Raw genomic sequence first — 19,447 nt, 5'->3', positions numbered from 1 at the left:
ACTTTGTGTAGTGGCAGGTGAACCTGAAAGAAAGATTTTGCAAAAATTTTCTTAATTGTTTTTGGAGGCTCAATTTTAATATCTTCTTAATTAATTATTTTGACAGACTCTGGAAGAGAACTTGTCATTACAGACCCAGTTATTAAGAACCGAGAGCTCTTCATTTCTGATTACGTTGACACATACCATGCTGCTGCCCTTAGGTAAGTGCCAGAGCCATGGTCTTTCCTGCAAAGGAGCAGTCCTCGAGCACGGGAGGTAGAGATTCTAAGCTATCCTAATCACTTTCGATAATCAGGATATTAACCAGGCTACTCTTACGGTCTCAGTAAGCTCACGCGCCAGGGTTAACTTTGTGGATTATTGGCATTTGAGAGGTTACCTGTATTTTCATTCATCTGAGTGGGGGAAAACAACTTAAAAAAGTTTTTTTTTATACCTTCTCTGTAGTTTTGTACTCTGTTTCCTTGTTAGTATGCTGGTGTTGAAAACTAGTATCCTGCCACTGGTTGCTAAAGTATTTAGGATGGAGTGTAATGATGGTCTGCAGATTATTTTTTAAAGAATCAGTTAACTTCTACTAGAAAAGATAGAGAAATGGGTGACCCAAGTATGGCAACATGTACTTGGGAGTCTAGGCAAGTTTTATAGGAGTGGACCTATTCTTCTGATGTTTTGTATGTATGAAAAATTTCCTACCAAAAGGCTTTGAGTTAGGGAGAATATATTGAAGATTTTATTCTGAATAAGGAGGTAGTATTACATGTTAGGATTAGGCAATTACGTGAAAAAGTGGCTATAAGCCACTGCTTTTGAACTTTATGGTATTTTCTGTCCTTTTCAGGAAAAGAACACTGAGATCTATATTCTGGTTTATTTTGTATGTAAGTGGAAGACTTTGGGCTTCTTAAGTAGTAGGGGAAGTAAAACAAGTAATATTCATATAACTCTTTTCCAATCAGAAAGAACAAAGTGGTGGAAGACTACTTTTCTTTTTTAAAGAATATAGTTGGAAAAAAAAGTCATAGGGATTTGCTTGCTTTTAGCTTAACTATAATGAGATAAAATAGTTTCTCTATTACTCATATGGTATTCAGTAAAACCATCTGGAGTCTCTTCTGTAAAGCTACCGAGCTAAAGCCAGTTATTTCAAGGCAGATTAGTAGTAACTTTTAGGGCAGGTTTGGGTAGATGATTTGGGCCAGGTCCTCTTTCATATGGTCCCCATTGTGTAGCCGCTCTGCTCAGCCACTGTAGCACAGACGTCAGAGGAAACGTGTAAATAAATGAGGTCACCTATGCATACAACTTTACTTATGGACACTAAATTTTGAATTTCATTTAATTTCCACATGTCAGGAGATACTACCTCCCCCCACCTTTTAAAAAATTTCTTTCTTTAGGCTTTTTAAAAAATTTTTATTTATTTATTAGAGATAGAGAGTACAGGCAGGCAGAGTGGCAGGCAGAGGCAGAGGGAGAAGCAGGCTCCCTGCAGAGCAAGGAGCCTGATGGGGGTCTCTATCCCAGGACCCTGGGATCATAACCTGAGCCGAAGGCAGCCGCTTAATGGACTTAGCCACCCAGGCGCCCCTCTTTAGCCATTTAAAATATAAAAACTATTGTTGGTTCTGGGCTGTATAAAAATGGCCATGGGCCAATCCCTGCTCTATGGGAAGGGGTGTGTGTGGTTAGATTTGGCCTCTTACAGGACTTCCAGATAAATATAGAGAATTCCTGTGGTGTTTTATAAATGTCTTCCAAAATTCCCACTAGCAGTGACTTTCCAGTATTAAACTTAAATGCTGAACAAAGCAAGTTAATGGAAGGATGGATGGATGGATGGATGGAGCCATTAAATTGTTTGTGAAGACAAGTGTCTTGATCCTAGCATTCTTTCCTAACTTGCTATATGCTTTCCCCCTCCTGTTTCTGTTTTGTTTCATTGGTTGAGGTTCATGATTTTAAGCAATGTAGAGTGGAAGTTAAAACAAATAAGTATGTGAGACATAACTCTGGTTATTTAACATGTTTTGATGTATTTGCTTAAAATGAATATATTTAACTATTAGTGGCTCTTCAGATTCGTGGAGTCATTTTATACTATTTTACCCTTTCTATTAGAAAAAAAAAATTTTTTTTAACGATTTTATTTACCTACTCGAGAGAGAGACAGAGATAAAGAAAGCATGAGCAGGGGCAGGGGCAAAGGGAGAGGGACAAGTAGACTCCCCACTGAGCAGGGAGCAGCCCTGTGTGCACCTCTATCCTGAGATCATGACCTGAGCTGAAGTCAGGCACTTAACTGGCTTAGCCACCTGGGAGCCCCTGTTTTACCCTTTTTAGAGGAACCAGTTGTCCCACATAATTCCAACTGGACCAAGTGATTTAGCTAGTTTATAATCAGACACTTTCTGGAGATGTTTCACCGCGTGGTCATTGCCCCTTCCCTGGCGACCGAAGGGCTAGCGTGCTGATGGTAATTCTCTGTCTTGTTTTCACTGTGGATGTGACTAGAACCCTTATGGATGAGTCCTTTCTTCCTTTTTTTAATTTCCTTTTTCTTTCTTTCTTTCTTTTTTTTTTAAGATTCTTAAAAAGAATTTATTTAAGATTTTATTTATTTATGACAGAGAGAGATAGCAAGAGGGAACACAAGCATGGGGGAGCTGGAGAGAGAGAGAAGCAGGCTCCCCGCTGAGCTGGAAGCCTGTTATGGGGCTTGATCCCAGGACACTGGGATCATGACCTGAGCCTAAGGCAGATGCTTAATGACTGAGCCACCCAGGTGTCCCTTCCTGTGGTATTTTCTTTGAAGTGGCCATGAGGTGGTTTCATTATAGCTGTCATCTTAAATTTGATTTGTTAGCTCTTTGGGTGACCTGACAGGGATTTTTTTTCCCCCCAAAGATAAGAGATGATAGTGGTCACATAATTATTGAACTGGCCCAGTAGGTGCTCAGTAAATACTTGCACACGTATTAACATTTGTCTGCATCTGAGCTCATATGTATGGTTCTTACCATTACTTAGGAATCTTGCCTGGTTCTCAGTTTTAGAGTGCTTGCTCTGAGATCATCTCCCATAAAAGCAGCATTGAATGGTGCCCCCCTCAACCCCAAGTCTCTCTTTGTTTCTTTTCTCTTTACCAAAACTAGATTACTTTGATTTGATTTAATTTAGTGATTAATTTATTTAGTTTTTAAGGTTTTATTTGAGAGAGAGTGTGGAGCTGGAGGGAGGGGCAGAGGGGCACACAGACTCCCCACTGAGCATGGAGCCTGACATGACCTCGGCCCCTGAGACTATAACCTGAGATGAATTCAGATGCTTAACCAGCTGAGCCACCCAGGTGCCCCTAGAATACTTTAATTTTAAAATATGGCAGGCGGTGGTAGTGAATTAACCTTTACTTTTTAAAAAGATTTTATTTATTCATTTATTTGCGAGAGAGTGCCAGTGGTAGGGAGGGGCAGCAGGGAGCAGGGAGAGAGGGGGAGGGAGAGCATGATGTGGGCTTGACCCCCTGACCCCAAGTCCACTACCCAAGCTGAAATCAAGAGTTGGACACCCAATTGACTGAGCCACCCAGTGCCCCAACCTTTAACTTTTCTTCCACAAAGTTTTTTACCACAAAGAATTTTTTCTTTATAGCTATAAAGCAGTTCTGCCAAAAATAAAATCAGTTTTGAAAGAGACAAATAACATAGTCCATAGGCACATGAAAGAGGATCAAATGAACATGGTGGAAAACGTGGAGGAGAAATAAGAAAAAGAAAGACTGATGGTGTTAGTGCTTAGCACCCTTCTTGTCAAAGATCAGAGTGCTCAGTGTGTGGGTTCATGGGGCGCAGTCAACCTGCGGGGGCTCCTGCCATTGCGCTCCCTCAGGAGGAAACCGCTGTAGACATTCTCTTTGAAGCTGGTGCTAGAGTTGTGTTACAAGGGAGGGCAGCTCTTTGTCCTCTGGCCCTGATGAATCAGACAGAAGGCAGAATGCCTCGACAGCCTGTTCTGTGTGGAGATTATAGTATTTCCCTGTCCAAACTAAAAGTCACTTTCAGAGGAGTCTGTGGGTCCATTGGTCACAGAAACCTGTGTTGAGATCAGCATTACTGCTTGCCTGCCGTTTTTAGATTCTTGCCTTGGCTGTCCCTCATCCTTGCCTTTCAGGCTTATGTTCTGCTGCTGTTTGATTTCTTCATTATGTTTATCTGTAGCCTTACAGTAAAGTTTGTATCTTTCAAGAATATTTTTGAGTGTTCTTTACTCCTTGGTATGTGTTTTTGGCCCATGCTGATGAAATAGAAAAAAACACAGATCGAAATGAGAAGACTTCAGATTTTTCGTTGTTGTTTAAGATTTCTTTATTTGAGAGAGAGAGAGAACATGAGCACATAGTGGGAGGAGGTGTAGAGAAAGAGGAAGTGGGAGGGGGTCTCTAGCAGACTCCCTGCCCGGTGTGGAGCCCGATATGGGGCTCCATCTCACGACGCTGAGATCATGACCTGAGCTGAAACCAAGACTTCGAACACTTAACCGACTGAGCCACCCAGGTGCCCTGGAATGAGAGGACTTTAGTTTCAATCTGGGCTCTGCCATATAATTTTGTGATCAAATCAAGTTTGTTAACTTTTGAGCCATCCTTTTGACAGACTTACTCAGAGCCATATTTTGAAGTGACAGAACCCTGAACCACACATCTTCTGGTTCTGCATCCCCTAAGAGAAGGGGCGTGAAAAAATCTCTCAGAATGCCTCCTACTCAGTGTAGCGTGAGTAGTGCTTACCGTCATTGAATCTGAAGTGGTACGTAGAGCATAAAAGGCAGAAAAGAAAAAGTGAAATTAAATGTAGTTCTGTACCGAGTTATCGATGGTACATTACTCAGATTTATTTTATTTTTCTGTTGCCTCTTGGCTGAGTTGATTGGGTACTTCAGGTATGGGAGGAAGAGTTTAGCTTGAGGAGATGTCTCCAGGTGCTCTAAGAATGAGCAGGTAAACCTGCTCTGACAACGAGCAGGTAAGTTTTATTACGTTAAATAAAAATCACTGCTTGCAATTTGTTTGTTGTGTTACTTTTTTCACCCTAAGGATCATGTTTTATGGATGATCAAAGAAGGGATCTAGAGAGATTGCTTTGTGATTGGACCATGATCATGTGACCTGGCAGCATTTTTGGCTTTACTGAGCACCTGTAACATAGAATTCCCAAGTATCAGAAGTGTCTCAATGACTTGAGGGCTGTTTCTCTGCTTTCTGATTATCTGCTTCTACAAGGAATCACTTAGGAAAAAACCCACAACATCCACAACATCCTCAGGTCAGGTGACAAGCCATCATCTTAGCTAAGAATTTGTTTTAGAGGGAATTTTCTGGCAGCCCTCTGGACCAAGAAGCCCTGAACTGGCTCTGCAGAGCCTCTGATCTCCCCGTTTTCATTCTGAAATTGATCTCTTTGCTTTGTTATGGGCATTTAAGATCATACGTGTAGGGATTGGTACAGACTAATTACATCTTTGTACAGTTTTCCAGCCATTCTTAGCATTGACACAGGGCCTTCAGCTCCCGAGACTTCCCCGGGGAGCTTCATGATGCCTCGGAACTTTTAGTTTTGCAGTTCCAAGATCATTTCCTGGCTTTAATCAACTGTTGTTTTTACATTTGAAGTAACTTCGACCTTCAACATTTTTGTTGTTTTGTCTGTACGTGCTTAGTACTTCTTTAGACACCGTGACTTGACAATCATTTTATTTATTGGCTCTTTCATCATTTAACAGGTCATTGAGCTGCTAGTTGGGGAAGGACTCTGAGGTGCTGGGAGCACCCACCTGAACAATGCACTTTCTCTGCTCTTGAGTACTTCTGGGTCCCTTAAAAATTCTTTTATCTGGAGCTACTCGTAGACACACAGAAAAGTTGTAAGTGTTGGGTCCCCCAGTAATGGGTCAGTGATCAAAGGAGCGAGACTGATAAAAAGCGAAGGTCAAGCAAAACTTTATTTCACGCCAAGAATCAAGAATCAAACTGACCGGCCAGGGCCGTCTCTTACGAAGAGGCGACCTCTCTCTGCCTTACAGATGAGCTTTTAAAGGCAAAGGCCATGTGGTTGGGCCTGGCCACACACAGGTGGCCAGTGAGATTGTAAAACACACAGAGAAAGCTGCACAGTCATGCTAGGTCACACATAAGTGACCAATTGAATTACAGTTTACCCTATAGTAGATATTTGAACTAGTCTATCATCTTGGTTAGAGCTGGCACCCAAAAGGCCGCCCAAAGGGCAGGGCCCATGGTAGCTAGGGAGACAGTATGCATCCCCCCACTGATTGGATGTCTCCACCTGGCCTGACCCACCCTTGTATTTGGGCTTTGTTACCTGGGACTGGTTTCTGGGACTTGTTTTTAAGTAAGTCCCCTGGGGAGAAAGGAGGCAGGGACAGTTTAAGTTCTACTGTATAAACAACAAAATCACTCTTTAACCCGATGGAATCACTCTGGCTAAATAGGCCCTTATAGTAAGAACTGTGTTTCCCCTAGTCTTCCTCAGTGTTAACATCTGACGTAAGTGTAGAATGGCTATCAGAACCAGGATATTAACATTAGCATGATACAACTGAACTTTTCAATTTCACTAATGTCCTATTCCATTCACGTTCCTGTAACAAAATACCATAGAGTGCGTGATTTGTAAACAACAGAAATTTATTTCTCACAGTTCTGGATGCTGGACGTCTGGGATTGGAGTACAGCGTTCTGGTGAGATCCCTCTTGTAGTTTGCACACTGCTGACCTCTTGTATTCTCGGGTGGCTAAGAGCAGAGAAGGAAGGCAAGCTTGTAGTCGAACACCACAAGATTCATCTTACTGTGCCTCTTTTTGCAACTTATTTTCTTCAACAGTGAAAAATCCTGTTCCAGTTGTTAAGATACAATATTTTTATTTTCTTCAAGAATACACATGGTTTCAGAATTTGTAACCCTAGTCCCTGTGAGAAACAGAGGTATTGACTAAATTTTTGTCTTTGGTCTTGAAATACATCAACAAAATAGCATTTTCCAATGAAGCTTAGGTCAGTTCTGTTTTTTCACACTTCCTTATGTGTGACTGTGTTATCCGTTTGTAATGGAGTTAGGCTCACCTGTTGGACTTCACGTTCCACTTCTAGCTCCTTCTGGTTGGTGTGGACTTTTGTTAAGTTTTGGGTATGTGAAGGTGTGTGGACCATGACTGTGCTTCTGAGGATCAGGGCTGTGGACAGACATGTAGTTGTCAACTCTCTTGCCATGCTCCCATGCCCCACCTCTTTCCCACCCACCTGCTATAGGTACTTGTAATTGATCGCTTTGCTGCTTAGTTTGTCCCTTCTGCATGTTTTCATTTCAAGTGAGCAAGTTCATGTTTGTTCTTATAACCTCGTCTTTCTTGTATGAAGATATGCTTTTGTGTTTCTTTTTCTTTCTTTTTTTTTAAACTTAATGGTATGTTTTGGAAATTGCTCCGTTATCAGTTCATAGAGATCTTCCTCATTCTCTTAGAGCTGTGTGGAACTCCACCGTGTGGCTGGACCATAGTTTGTTTAGCTGCTGTCCTGTGAACAGTCACTTAGGTTGTTTCCAGGATGGTCCAGTCATAAGTGATGTTGCAGTGAATACCCTAATCATGTGCAGTTCCTTATTGCTGGGTGTGGGTCTTCGCCGGTGTCGGGGGGGTGGTAGGGTGGGGGAGTGGTCATCAGAAAGAGGTTGCTGGGTTGAAAGGCCTATGTGTGTGTGGTTTTTTCATTATGTTTGAGGGATATTTTTGTCTTTTTTTAATGAGTTACCTGTTCCTGTCATTTCCTTTGGGATTTTTTTTGGTCTTTCTGTCTGGAAAAGTTCTTTACACTTTCTCTTGTATATGCTGCAAATGCTCTCACTTGTCAGTTTTCTTTTATGGTTTAAAAAAAAAAAAAATTCTGCAAAACTTACTTTTACCTGGTCACATTTGGCAGTTTTTTCATTGATTCCCTCAGGTCTTTGAGTCCTACCCTGCACCTGGTTTACAGAGGAGTTCTACCCCGTCAGCCCAGCATAAGATAGGTTTTGTTTTTCAATACTAGTCATCCCAACATTATTTTTCTACCCAGTCATCCCAGCATAAGATGGGTTTTATTTTTCAATAAAAATTTTTCAATAAAAATTTATTTTTCAATAAAACCTATCTTATGCTCACTTCAGCAGCATGTAGACCAAAAGCCTGTCTTTACCTCAGTGGCTCAAGATGCCACCTTTGGCGTAGATTACTTCCATGTGTGTTCCAGGCTTGTTACTCTGTCATCTGTTGTCTATAAGTGCCACCGCCATGCTCCTTTAATTGTGGAGGCTCTGTAGCGCGTTTTACCGCGACACTGATAGTTTCCCCTTCTCCGTTGTTTGTTTTCCTGTGACTCTTCATGGTGAAGTGTTTCATTCCGTTAAATAGCTAGATAGCATTGAATTTATGGCTTAAACTGTGGAGAAACACGATGTGGAGTTTTCCTATCTGAGAACAGGGGGGATGTTTTTCCATTTGTTCATGTTTACTTTTGTGTTGCTCAGTAGTATTGAAGAATTTTCTTCAGAGGAGATGTTCTGATTCTTGTTACACATTTATTTCTATGCATTTAATCATATAGACACATATTGAACTCTATACTCTATAAAGAATGCACGTTCTTTTATGTGCCCTGGCACATTCTCAAACTCATCATCTGTTAGAACACAAAGGAAACATTTATCTAACTAAAAGGCAATAAACTGTAGTTTACAAACAAAAACAACAGAAATTTCCTTTCACCTGGAAATTTCAAACTTCCTCTTTATTAACTATAGAGAACACACTGATGGTCACCGGAGAGGGGGCGCAGGATAGGTGATGGGGATTTAGAGGACACTTACCATGACGAGCACCTTTAGAATTGTTGGCTCATTGTAGTGTGCCCCTGAAACAGATACAGCACTGCATGTTAACTATACAGGAATTAAAATTAAAAACTTAAGAAAATAAAGCTTCCTGCTAAACTCCTCCTGAGTAGAAGGGGGAATAAAACTGAAATTAAAGGAATTTATTTTGAAATTAAAGAATTTTTTAAAAATATACTCTATCTTTATTTATTTTAAAAGATTTTATTTATTTATTTGACGGACAGAGATCACAAGTAGGCAGGGAGGCAGGCAGAGAGAGAGGAGGAAGCAGGCTCACCGCTGAGCAGAGAGCCCGATACAGGGCTCGATCCTAGGACCCTGAGATCATGACCTGAGCTGAAGGCAGAGGCTTTAACCTACTGAGCCACCCAGGCACCCTGAAATTAAAGAAGTTTTTAAAAACAAGTCAAAATCCTGTATACTAGAATCTGCGGCGTGCATTTAAAACACTGATAAAAGGAAAGCTAGTTACACTAAACACATCAGTTTAAATGAGAGAAGAAAATTAAACAATTGGGTTCCCAGATTAAATGGTAAAAAGAACAACAAATAAATCAAAAGGACGCACTGATGTCCAGCTCAGCTTATGCAGAGGAGATGCTTAAAGCAGCTCCATTTGACGGCGGGGAGGCTGAGGCACTGAAGTGGAAGTGACGTCAGTCACACACATAAACAACTATTTAGGGAACTGTGTGGAGTGATATTCTCAAAACACCGTAAGTAAGTCAAAATGAATCATAGAAAGTGTTCAGATAACCCCTAGAAAGGCAAGAGGAGCAGAAGAATGAAAAACAGAAAAGAAACTTAAAAAAAGTTCTGGGGGTGCCTGGTTGGCTCAGTCATTAAGCCTCTGCCTTCTGCTCAGGTCATGATCCCAGGTTCCTGGGATTGAGCCCCGCATGGGGCTCTCTGCTCAAAAGGGAGCCTGCTTCCTCCTCCCTCACTCTCCCTGCTTGTGTTTCTTTTCTTGCTGTGTCTCTCTTGTCAAGTAAATAAATAAAAGTCTTTAAAGAAAATTCTGTACCTGGGGTGCCTGGGTGGCTCAGTGGGTTAAAGCCTCTGCCTTCAGCTAAGGTCGTGATTCCAGGGTCCTGGGATTGAGCCCCGCATTGCATTGGGCTCTCTGCTCAGCGTGGAGCCTGCTTCCTCTCTCTCTCTCTGTCTGCCTCTCTGCCTATTTGTGATCTTTGTCTGTCAAATAAATAAATAAAATCTTAAAAAAAAAAAAAAAGAAAATTCTGTACCTGTCATTTAGTCACATGGCTCACAGTTGACAAGATGCCGACTCTGTCTCAAGACCTTTCCTTCCCTTTGCGCTCAGGCAAGAGGGGGCGACTGATGCTCTAGGCAGGCCTCCTGCTCTGAGCATTCCATGCATTGCCTGTGCGCCTCTTGGCAAGTTTCTCCAAGATTTGCATGTGCCTGGGAATCTACAGAGACTTTCCCAGTCATGGATAGTTTGGATGGAATGGATTTCTGGGCCATACTTCTGTTTCCGTTCTCTCCTGTGTAAGAGGGTTCTTTCCGTGCTCCTTCATCCCCTTCGATCACTGTCTCCCACCAGTCGGGGCGCTTGTCAAAGGGTGCTGTGCCCAGGGTGGGGGTGGGGGTGTGGGGCACCGCACCAAGAAATACCAAGTTACACCAAAATGAGTCCAGCAGGAAGCCTTTGTTTCTGATGAAGGCAATTCCCCTTAAATAGGGCCCTTCCCAGTCTTCAGTCCTATTTCTGTTAACAGTGAAGCATGCCATTAGAAATACAGCGCATAGGACCTTGGAGGCTCTGAAACGAGGTATTTGGGCAAGGTGAGAGTGGTGGCAGTTTTCTCTTATCAGTCTCTCCTCCCTCATTCCACAAACACGGTCAGATCGTGTACTGCCTTTGAGGGAGTAGACGAAAAGGCTGCTTTGGAGAGAAAAAAAATTGAATGCTTAAAATGATCCTCAAGCACATGCTTTTAAAATGTAATCTCTAGGGGTGCCTGGGTGGCTCAGTGGGCTAAAGCCTCTGCCTTCAGCTCAGGTCATGATCTCAGGGTCCTGGGATCGAGCCCTGCATGGGTCTTTCTGCTCAGCGGTGAGCCTGCTTCCTCCTCTCTCTCTCTCTCTCTGCCTGCTTGTGATCTCTGTCAAATAAATAAATAAAATCTTTTTAAAAAATTAAAAATGTGATCTCTAGTCTTTATAAGCTCTACTCTTCAGCAACAGGTGACATGAAAAATACTTCAAAATGGATGCCAACCATAGTGGACTTGCCTACTCTCTCGTCAGCTCTGCTTAGTACTCAGGGCTCTGTACAGGATGGCTCCTTAACTGCCAAGAACAGTGGCTTTATTTTTTAAAAACACATTTATTTATTTATTTATTTGAGAGAGAGAGAGAGAGAGAGAGCGAGCGAGCGGTGGTGAGGGGAGGGATAAGCAGACTCCATACTGAGCATGGATTCTGACGTGGGCTCCATCTGAGGACCTGCACTGAATGAAATAAGAGTTGGATGCTGAACCGACGGAGCCATCCAGGCACCCCAGGAACAGCAACTTTAAACAGCCATACTTACATGCTAGTGACACTTGCTGTTTTATTTTCCCCGATACTTTAAAAATATTTATAAGTAAAACACACCCTAAGTTTATATTTTCATGAATTTTGATAAATTCAACCCTGAACACTACATTCCAGAACGTTCTCTTAAACTACTCTCGTCTTAAAACTTCCCACCCAGAAGCAACCATTATTCTGATTTCTCTCACATAAATTAGTTTTGGCTGTTGTAGAAATTGATTCCCTAGACGTGGAATCATACAGTATGTGCCATTTGTGTGCCTGGCTACTTTCACTCAGCATTTTAATATTTGAAACTTTTTTTGAGGTGTGCTGTTTATCAGTACTTCTTAACTTTGTATTTTTGTATTTTTGTCAAGTATTTCATTTTACAAATACATAACTTTACCCATTTCCTTATTGATGGGCATTTGGATTATTTCTAGGCTAGTATGAATAAAAGCTGTTATACAGCAAAAAAACACAAAGAAGGAAAATAGAAATAAAAATAGAAATTAATGAAGAGAAAAACCTTAAATCTAATTAATCAAATCCTTTAAAATTTTAATATCTCATTAAAAATGACATGACCAACTGGGATTTATTCTAGGAATGCAAGGTAGGTTTATTACTAGAGACTCTGCTTAATATTGTATACCATATTGTTACATCTAAAGGGATACAAAACCCCATAACTCTAAAGCAGTGATTATTTCTAAAGCTAGTATCATATTTAATAGTAACACCTGAGAGACATTTCCACCAAGATCAGGAACAAGGCAAGGGTGTCCACTGTTTCCATTACTGTGCATATTATTTGAGAGGGTCAGTGCGATTCAAGACCTAAGAAGGAGTAAAAAAGGGGGTCTCGGGTGACTCGGATAGTTAAGCTTCTGCCTTTGGCTCAGGTCACAATCTCCAGGTCCTGGGATTGAGCCCCATGTGTAGGTCCCATTCAGTGAAGAGTGGGCTTCTCCCTCTCCCTCTGTCGCTCCCCCCTACTTGTGCTCTCTTTCTTGCTCAAGTAAATAAATCTTTAAAAAAAATAAAGGGGGCACCTGGGTGGCTCAGTGGGTTGGGCCTCTGCCTTCGGCTCAGGTCATGATCCTAGGGTCCTGGGATTGAGCCCCGCATCGGGCTCTCTGCTTGGCGGGGATTCTGCTTCCCCCTTTCCCTCTCTGCCTGCCTCTCTGCCTACTTGTGATCTCTGTCTGTCAAATAAATAAATAAAATCTTAAAAAATAAATAAAGAGTAAAAAAGTTGTAAAACTATGTTTATTTGCAGACAATAGGTAATATACCTGGAAAACCTCAGAAAACCAATGATTAAACTGTATTAAATAATAAAGAATTCAGTCAGCAGGATATACAATTAACATATAAAAATCCGTGCCTTCATTACAGTTTCATGGTCATTTACCAGATGATATGCTTCTGTTCCTGCCGTGTCTGGCTTTCCCTAAACCAGTTGTGTTGCTGTCCCCATGAAATATTTGGTGATGTCTTTAGATATTTTTGATTGTCATGATGATGTATGTGGCTGCAGTGGGGTACTGTATCCAGGGATACTGCTAAGTACAGGACAGTCCCTGACAACAACAAATGATTTAGTCCAGAATGTCAATAGTGCTGAGACTGAGAAACCCTTTCCTGAACAAAACGTATCTGTTTTCCAGTGTCTGTTTTAGATTTGTGGGTTGGTAGGGTTTCTCTCCCTATAACGAATACACTGATAGGATATACTTGCATGTAAGTAATGGTGAAGACCAAAGAGGAATCACCTTCCTCTATTTACAGACAATGATGGAAATAACTTAATTTGTGTAGCAGTTCGGTATAAAGTTTCATAGACTTCTTATTTATCTCCTTAATATGAGATGGGTATAACAGGTGTTCTTATCCCTGTTAGCTGTTGAAGGAACTTACCTATTTTTTCTAGGTTTCAGGGACTAAATGACATAGCGCTGATGGGTAGTTAGTTTCAGAGGGAGTGCATTATTTGTTCATCTGTAATCTTACCTGCTTTTTCCTTTCCAGAAGCTCAGTTTTGTTCCAGCTGCATACTAGATATAAGTCCTTTGCCTGTAAAAATTGATTCCTAGTCCTTGTTTCCCTTTAGCTGTATCTTGTTACTTATAAATCAGTGCTTCCAGTGGAACTTTCTGTGGTGACGGGAATGTTACATCAATCTGTGCTCTTCACTATGGTAGCTACCAGCATGTGTGGCTATTTAAATTTACATTAATTAAAATTAAATAAAATTTTAAAACCCAGTTCTCTGCAGTTGGGCCAGACACATTTCAAGTGCTCAACAGTGCTGCATTATGTTATAAGGAGTCCCCAAAGGAACTTCAGTAAATCAAAAGCATTTTTGTTTGATTTTTAAAATGGAGGTTGAGCCCCATCTTAGTTTCTGCCCATTACTAAGGCTTGGCCCTGTGGAAAAGGAGTGCATTGCTCTTTTTGTTTCTTCACAGGAAGCAAATGAATGTCGTCCCCAGGTTGCTATCCCTCAGCTAGTCTCTGTCTCTCACACCTTGGTCATTAGCTGGTGTGTATGTTGTTAATGTGCCAACTCGTGGAGTCCTCATGGGAGCGGAATGCCTGTGGAAGTGAAGTGATAGGAATTCATTCCCCTGCAAGCTTCCCACGTGTGCAGCCGATGTGCTGTTGATTCTCCCAATTCCATCTGCTCTACTCACAGCCCTTGACATCCACTTGATGTTAAAGTTACTTTCTGTGACCACTGAGGGAAGAGGGAATTGCTTAAAATCTCCCTGCCTCTTTGGGAACCCTGGAAATTCTCCCAGTGCGTGCGCACACACACACACACGTGTGTGTGTGTGTGTGTGTGTGTGTTTCAAGGACTTTGGTTGTATTATAGAGTTTTCAGCTATATGGCAGTTTATTATTTTTTTTAAGATTTTATTTATTTATTTGACAGAGATCACAAGTAGGCAGAGAGGCAGGCAGAGAGGGGGGGGGAAGCAAGCTCCCTGCTGAGCAGAGAGTTCGAAGCGGGGCTCGATTCCAGGACCCTGGGATCATGATCCAAGCTGAAGTCAGAGGCTTTAACCCACTGAGCCACCCAGGCGCCCCTATATTGCAGTTTAAATGATTGGTAGATGGATCTGGAAATATTACTGTTCTTTTTATTGCAATATTTCTTTGAGAAGGCATTTTCCAACTTATGGTTATTTAACATGACCTGAAAATTTGGGAAGTGGATGTTTATCTATTAGATCCCCATCTATGTATTTAAAAAGTTAAAGTCTCTCCAGTTTTAAGTTCCAAGTTGTTTTATTTTTTGCACATTAAAAGAGAGAAGAAAATATTTGACAGATTTACGTTCTGTCTATAGTAAAGTAAGAGGAAGAAAAGCCCATTTTGTTTTGAAGATTTAGAAGGGCTTTAGGCAGATTTATTTTTGGTAAAGTAATTTAACTGTGGTTTAGATTTTTCCTGTCGTTTCTAGTTTAATATCATTTCATCACAGCCCTGCCCTCAATTTACCTCTGTGATTTAATCAATTCTATTCCATGACTAAAATGCTGAGGTAAATGTAGTTTAGTTGTGAAATTGTAGGTTGAAGAAGTCTTGAAACAACAACAAAAAAAATTACAACATTTGGACATTTTCTTAGTTCTTTTGGGAACTCTCCATTTTCTGAATTGGTAATTATGGAATCTGGAGCCATATTCTGCATGTTTTTAGAAGAATGTGGATTTAGTTCTCTCTTCCCTGCCCCTGTCCCTCCAGTAGCTTATTGGTTTGCAAAGTAGTTGACGATGATACTAATGTATTTTTTATGCTTGTTTGTTTTCAGAGGGAAGTGTAACATCTCCCACTTTTCTGACATATTTGCTGCTAGAGAGTTTAAAGCTCGAGTGGATTCATTTTTCTACATATTAGGCTACAACCCTGAGACAAGGTAAGTGAGTTACTTGGGCCCACTCTGTGAGAACTTTTGCTTTTACATGTGTGTGTGTCTGTATGTGTGCTTACACATTTGGGTATATGCTAGGAATATTTTAAAAAAAGAACTCCCAAAACCCAAAGTAAACCTTTTGGAAGGAGTTCTGATTAATGTCTTTGGTGTCTAAAACAGCTTATTGTTTGCTCTTGATTTTCTTAAGAAAAGGAAAAGTGAGAAAATTTGGGTTTTGAGAGGGCAAGGCAATGAACTATTAAATGCAAATGAACATTAGTTGATCTGTATTTTGAATTTAACTATAAATTGGTAGTTTATTACCGTCCTGCTCATTGTGCCAAGCCTTTCATGATACCATATTGAAACCTAGGACATTTTTTCTTAAAGGTTTTATTTATTTGAGAGAATGAGAGCACATGTACGTGTGTGTGAGCAGGGGTAAGGGCAGAGAGAGGGAGAAGCAAACTTCACACTGAACAGAGAACCCGATGCAGGGCTCAGTCCCAGGATCCTGGGATCATGACCCAAGCCAAAGGCAGACACTTAACCGACTGAGCCACCCAGGTGCCCCTGAGAACAGTAGGACGTTATGGAAAATTTTGTTGGTTAGTCATTTGTTTAATTCATTTAGTGAAACTTCAGAAACACTCGTAGAAATATCTTTAGTAAGGTTACTAGTATGAGATGGATACATTCAGTTCTCAACCATTTGTAAGACCTATGTAATAGGTAGAATTATTACTTTTTAATTGAGAAACAATTGAATCAAAATAATTTAATAGGAAAAATTCTTGGTTTATGTCTATAATAGATTGTAGTTTAACTTAATACATGGAAGAACTTAAGAGTATGTGCATCATTTTAATTCTGTTTCGATCATGCAACTACAGTGGATTAAGGATTTAAAAAGAAAAAGAGTGTTAGCTGGTGATCAAGTAGTCTGTTCTCAGGACATCTGACATGTCATCTACAGACATGAGGATATAGAGAAGCTGCTTGGCTAAAGGAAGGTAGCGGGTAGTGGAAGAACAGTTCAGTGTCATTGGAAGGTGGGCGTTCTTTTAGAGAAAACATTTTCCTAGAGGATGCTGAGAAATTTTATGTAAATTAGAAGATTACTGTTTCGATAATCAATCTAGAGTTCAGAAAAGGCAGTATATTCTTTGTCACAATCCTAAGAGGCTGCCTAAAGCTCTTTTGGCACATACATACTAGTGTCTCTCTCTGTGTACATTGTAGATGACAGCTATAGGGGTAATAGTGCAATGAATGGTCACCTTTTTTTTTTTTTAATTAAGTTCAATTAACATATAATGTATTAATTGGTTTCAGAGACAGAGGTCAGTGATTCATGAGTCTTACATGCAGTGGTCACCCTTTTTTTTTTTTTAAACTTTATTTCCTTTAGAAAACAATATATTTGAGTTTTTATTTTCTTTTTCAAAAGTATGCCGTGTTCCAGCGACAAAGAAGTTGATCAGTGATAGTATTTCAGAGCATTCCTGTATTTCAGAATGTTCATTTTACATATGGATTTATTTGACTCCCTGGTCATATCTTGGATTTCTGTCTTAGATGCAAAGGAGTCCAGAATTTCGGTGATGCCACGTTGATTTAACTGTTTGATCAGTGGTTGTCCACATTGCACAAGTTCGATTGTTATCAGTGAATTGACTAAATAGCCTTTGTGTTTTAAAATGTTTAGCTCTTGGGTTCATAAGAAGCAACCAGATTTCTTACTATTTTTGGTTATGTGTCTTTTTTTGCTGAATGCTTATTAAAAATGACATTATACAACTTAACTGTGTAAATAAAGACTCGCACAGGTTCTGGTCTCATTTTTCAGTGGTTGTTGCTGCCAGTCATTCAGAGGGATTCTTCCCATCAGTTATGTTTTAAAGTGTGGCTTAGGTGTGCAGCAGCAGCATATCTGTCTCTCATCTGAAAACACAACACCACGACATGCCCATGGCAGGACGTTTCTAGATTCTGCCTCCTCGGTCACTCTCTTACTGCTTTGACTCCCAGTAGCCACGTGTACATTTCTGTGCTTGTGTTTGTCCTCCTTGTCCAGCTTGTGCTTTGATATGTTGCGGGGTTTTGAGGAGTGTTAGATGAGTTGAAATGAAGAAAGACTTGAATGTCTGCTGATAAGTAAAGCTTGTGGTGGTCTCACACTTCTCACAAAGTGAGTGTAAAGATTTGCCCCTGCTCACCGGTTCTGCCCCAGATACCACTGTGTAACTCCGGAGTTCCCACAGCTGCTCAGGTTGTCACCAGAGCATATGTAGTTTACAGGAGTGTAGAGACACTCTGCTTTCCCCACCTGGCATGCACACAGCGTACCTCTCAGGATGCTTGGGCCTCATACCCTTGCACAGTTTACCTCTGTTTATGTCTTTGTTTCAAGTCTGTAGGGATGGGGTTGCTGCTTCTGGTGTGTTTCTGCCCCTCTGGAGAGAGCGGCGCTGGCATGTGATGGTGGCCGTGTGGTTGCTCTGTGCTCTTAGTGCCCCGAGTCATTTGGAGAGGAAATGTCAAACTGTTCTATGTCTGTGAGACAGAGCATATACGGCTGCGACCCCTGCAAGTGACAGAATGGTGGCTTTGATGATCATTCCCCTCCCTGAAAGTCACTCAGAATTGTAGTCCAAGTGAGCAGGTGAAACTACAGCATGAGATGGGATTGTTTCTTTCTTGTAGCGCGTTTTCTGATAGTAGTTCAGAGCTGATTTATGGGATTTTCCATACTTTATTAATCATATTCACCTGCACTGAAAGTTTGGGATGGGTTTTCACATTTTTTCATACTTTTTTTTTAAGCTGCAGTGTTTGGCTACTTTAAAATTGTTCCCCTAATCTGGTTATTATGTTTCTGAATGTTTCATCTGATCAGAGACCTGACCTTTCCAGATTTTTTGTTTTCGATGGGATTACTTTATTGAGCATGTGTATGATGGGAGGAAACAGACTTTTCCATATTCTTTGGTACTGTACCTTTAAAGTTCAGGGAGGATGGTTTACTTGGTAATTGACATGGAATTTTTATTACTCTGAAATTCTGTATTTAATTCTGAAATCTGAAAGCTCTGAAAAATCAAAAAATTTTTTATGCTAGGTTTGGTGCTGAAGCTCATTGGATGGTCATACTTGACCCGAACTGAGATGAGGTTATTTATATTCTTTATGAGTTGCGTGAGTTTGCACAGTTTTTACTGCAAAAGTACCAGTGTGATAGAGTTGGGGATGTCATTGCTCAGACACTTCTGAGGTGTCACATAGTATATGGTATATGGCTGTAGTACCTTTCTAGATCAAAACATTCTGAATTCTAAAAATCTTCTGACCCTTAGGATCTTTGATAAGGGATGGTGATACTGTATTCTTGTTAGCCGTGATATTTAAGGAACAAAACTTGAGTAGAAAATTTGGTGAGTAAAATGAAACATAGGGACATGGCTGCTTTCATCTGCTTACTGTCCTTACTTGCTTTTTTATTTACCCAGTATCTTACTGCCATTTAATCTGACTTCTTTATCTTTCTGTTAAGACTCATTCTCCTCTTGGACCCAGGCAGCCTGGATTCTGATTCTGGGCTGTCACTTCATCGTTGTGTCCAGGGCTAAGGCTGCTACTTCCTAGACTCTGTTTCTACTGCAGTAAAGTGGGGGGTGGCACAAGCTACCCTGTAGGTTACTTGTAACTGTCAGATTTCTTCCCTTTTGCTTCTTGGGAATTGCAAAAAAATTTAAAAATTTGGTTGAAAAATATCAAAGTTTTTTTTTTTAACCCCATAAAATGTTATGTCTAAAAGCAAAACATAAAGTACTTCCCAAGATGTCTTGATTCTTCTAATCAAGTAGATCATTAACCATCTGGTTGAGTTTGCTGACATATGGAAGTCTGAGCACTGGAGATTTTTGACTCTGCTTTGAATATTGATTATAAAACTCTTTTTGAAAATAATACACTTGTTAAAAATGAAAGATAAATTTCTTGCTGCTAAAGAAACTGACATAACAATTATAG

General features: G+C 40.6%; 1 protein-coding gene across 3 annotated transcripts in view; it reads left to right on the top strand.

Moving 5' to 3' along the window:
* Positions 1-19,447, top strand: part of RERE (arginine-glutamic acid dipeptide repeats) — a 419,097-nt gene that overhangs the window by 253,251 nt on the left and 146,399 nt on the right. For all 3 annotated transcript variants that reach the window (XM_059374870.1, XM_059374869.1, XM_059374868.1), the window contains 2 exons: positions 107-203; positions 15,314-15,418. In XM_059374870.1, coding sequence (XP_059230853.1) covers positions 107-203; positions 15,314-15,418 — 202 coding nt within the window. The remainder of the gene's footprint in view (positions 1-106; positions 204-15,313; positions 15,419-19,447) is intronic.

The sequence above is a fragment of the Mustela nigripes genome, chromosome 14, assembly GCF_022355385.1.
Source record: "Mustela nigripes isolate SB6536 chromosome 14, MUSNIG.SB6536, whole genome shotgun sequence".
Taxonomy (NCBI): Eukaryota; Metazoa; Chordata; class Mammalia; order Carnivora; family Mustelidae; genus Mustela; species Mustela nigripes.
The sequence above is the reverse complement of the archived record's forward strand: the minus strand, read 5'-3'. Positions and strand labels throughout refer to the sequence as shown.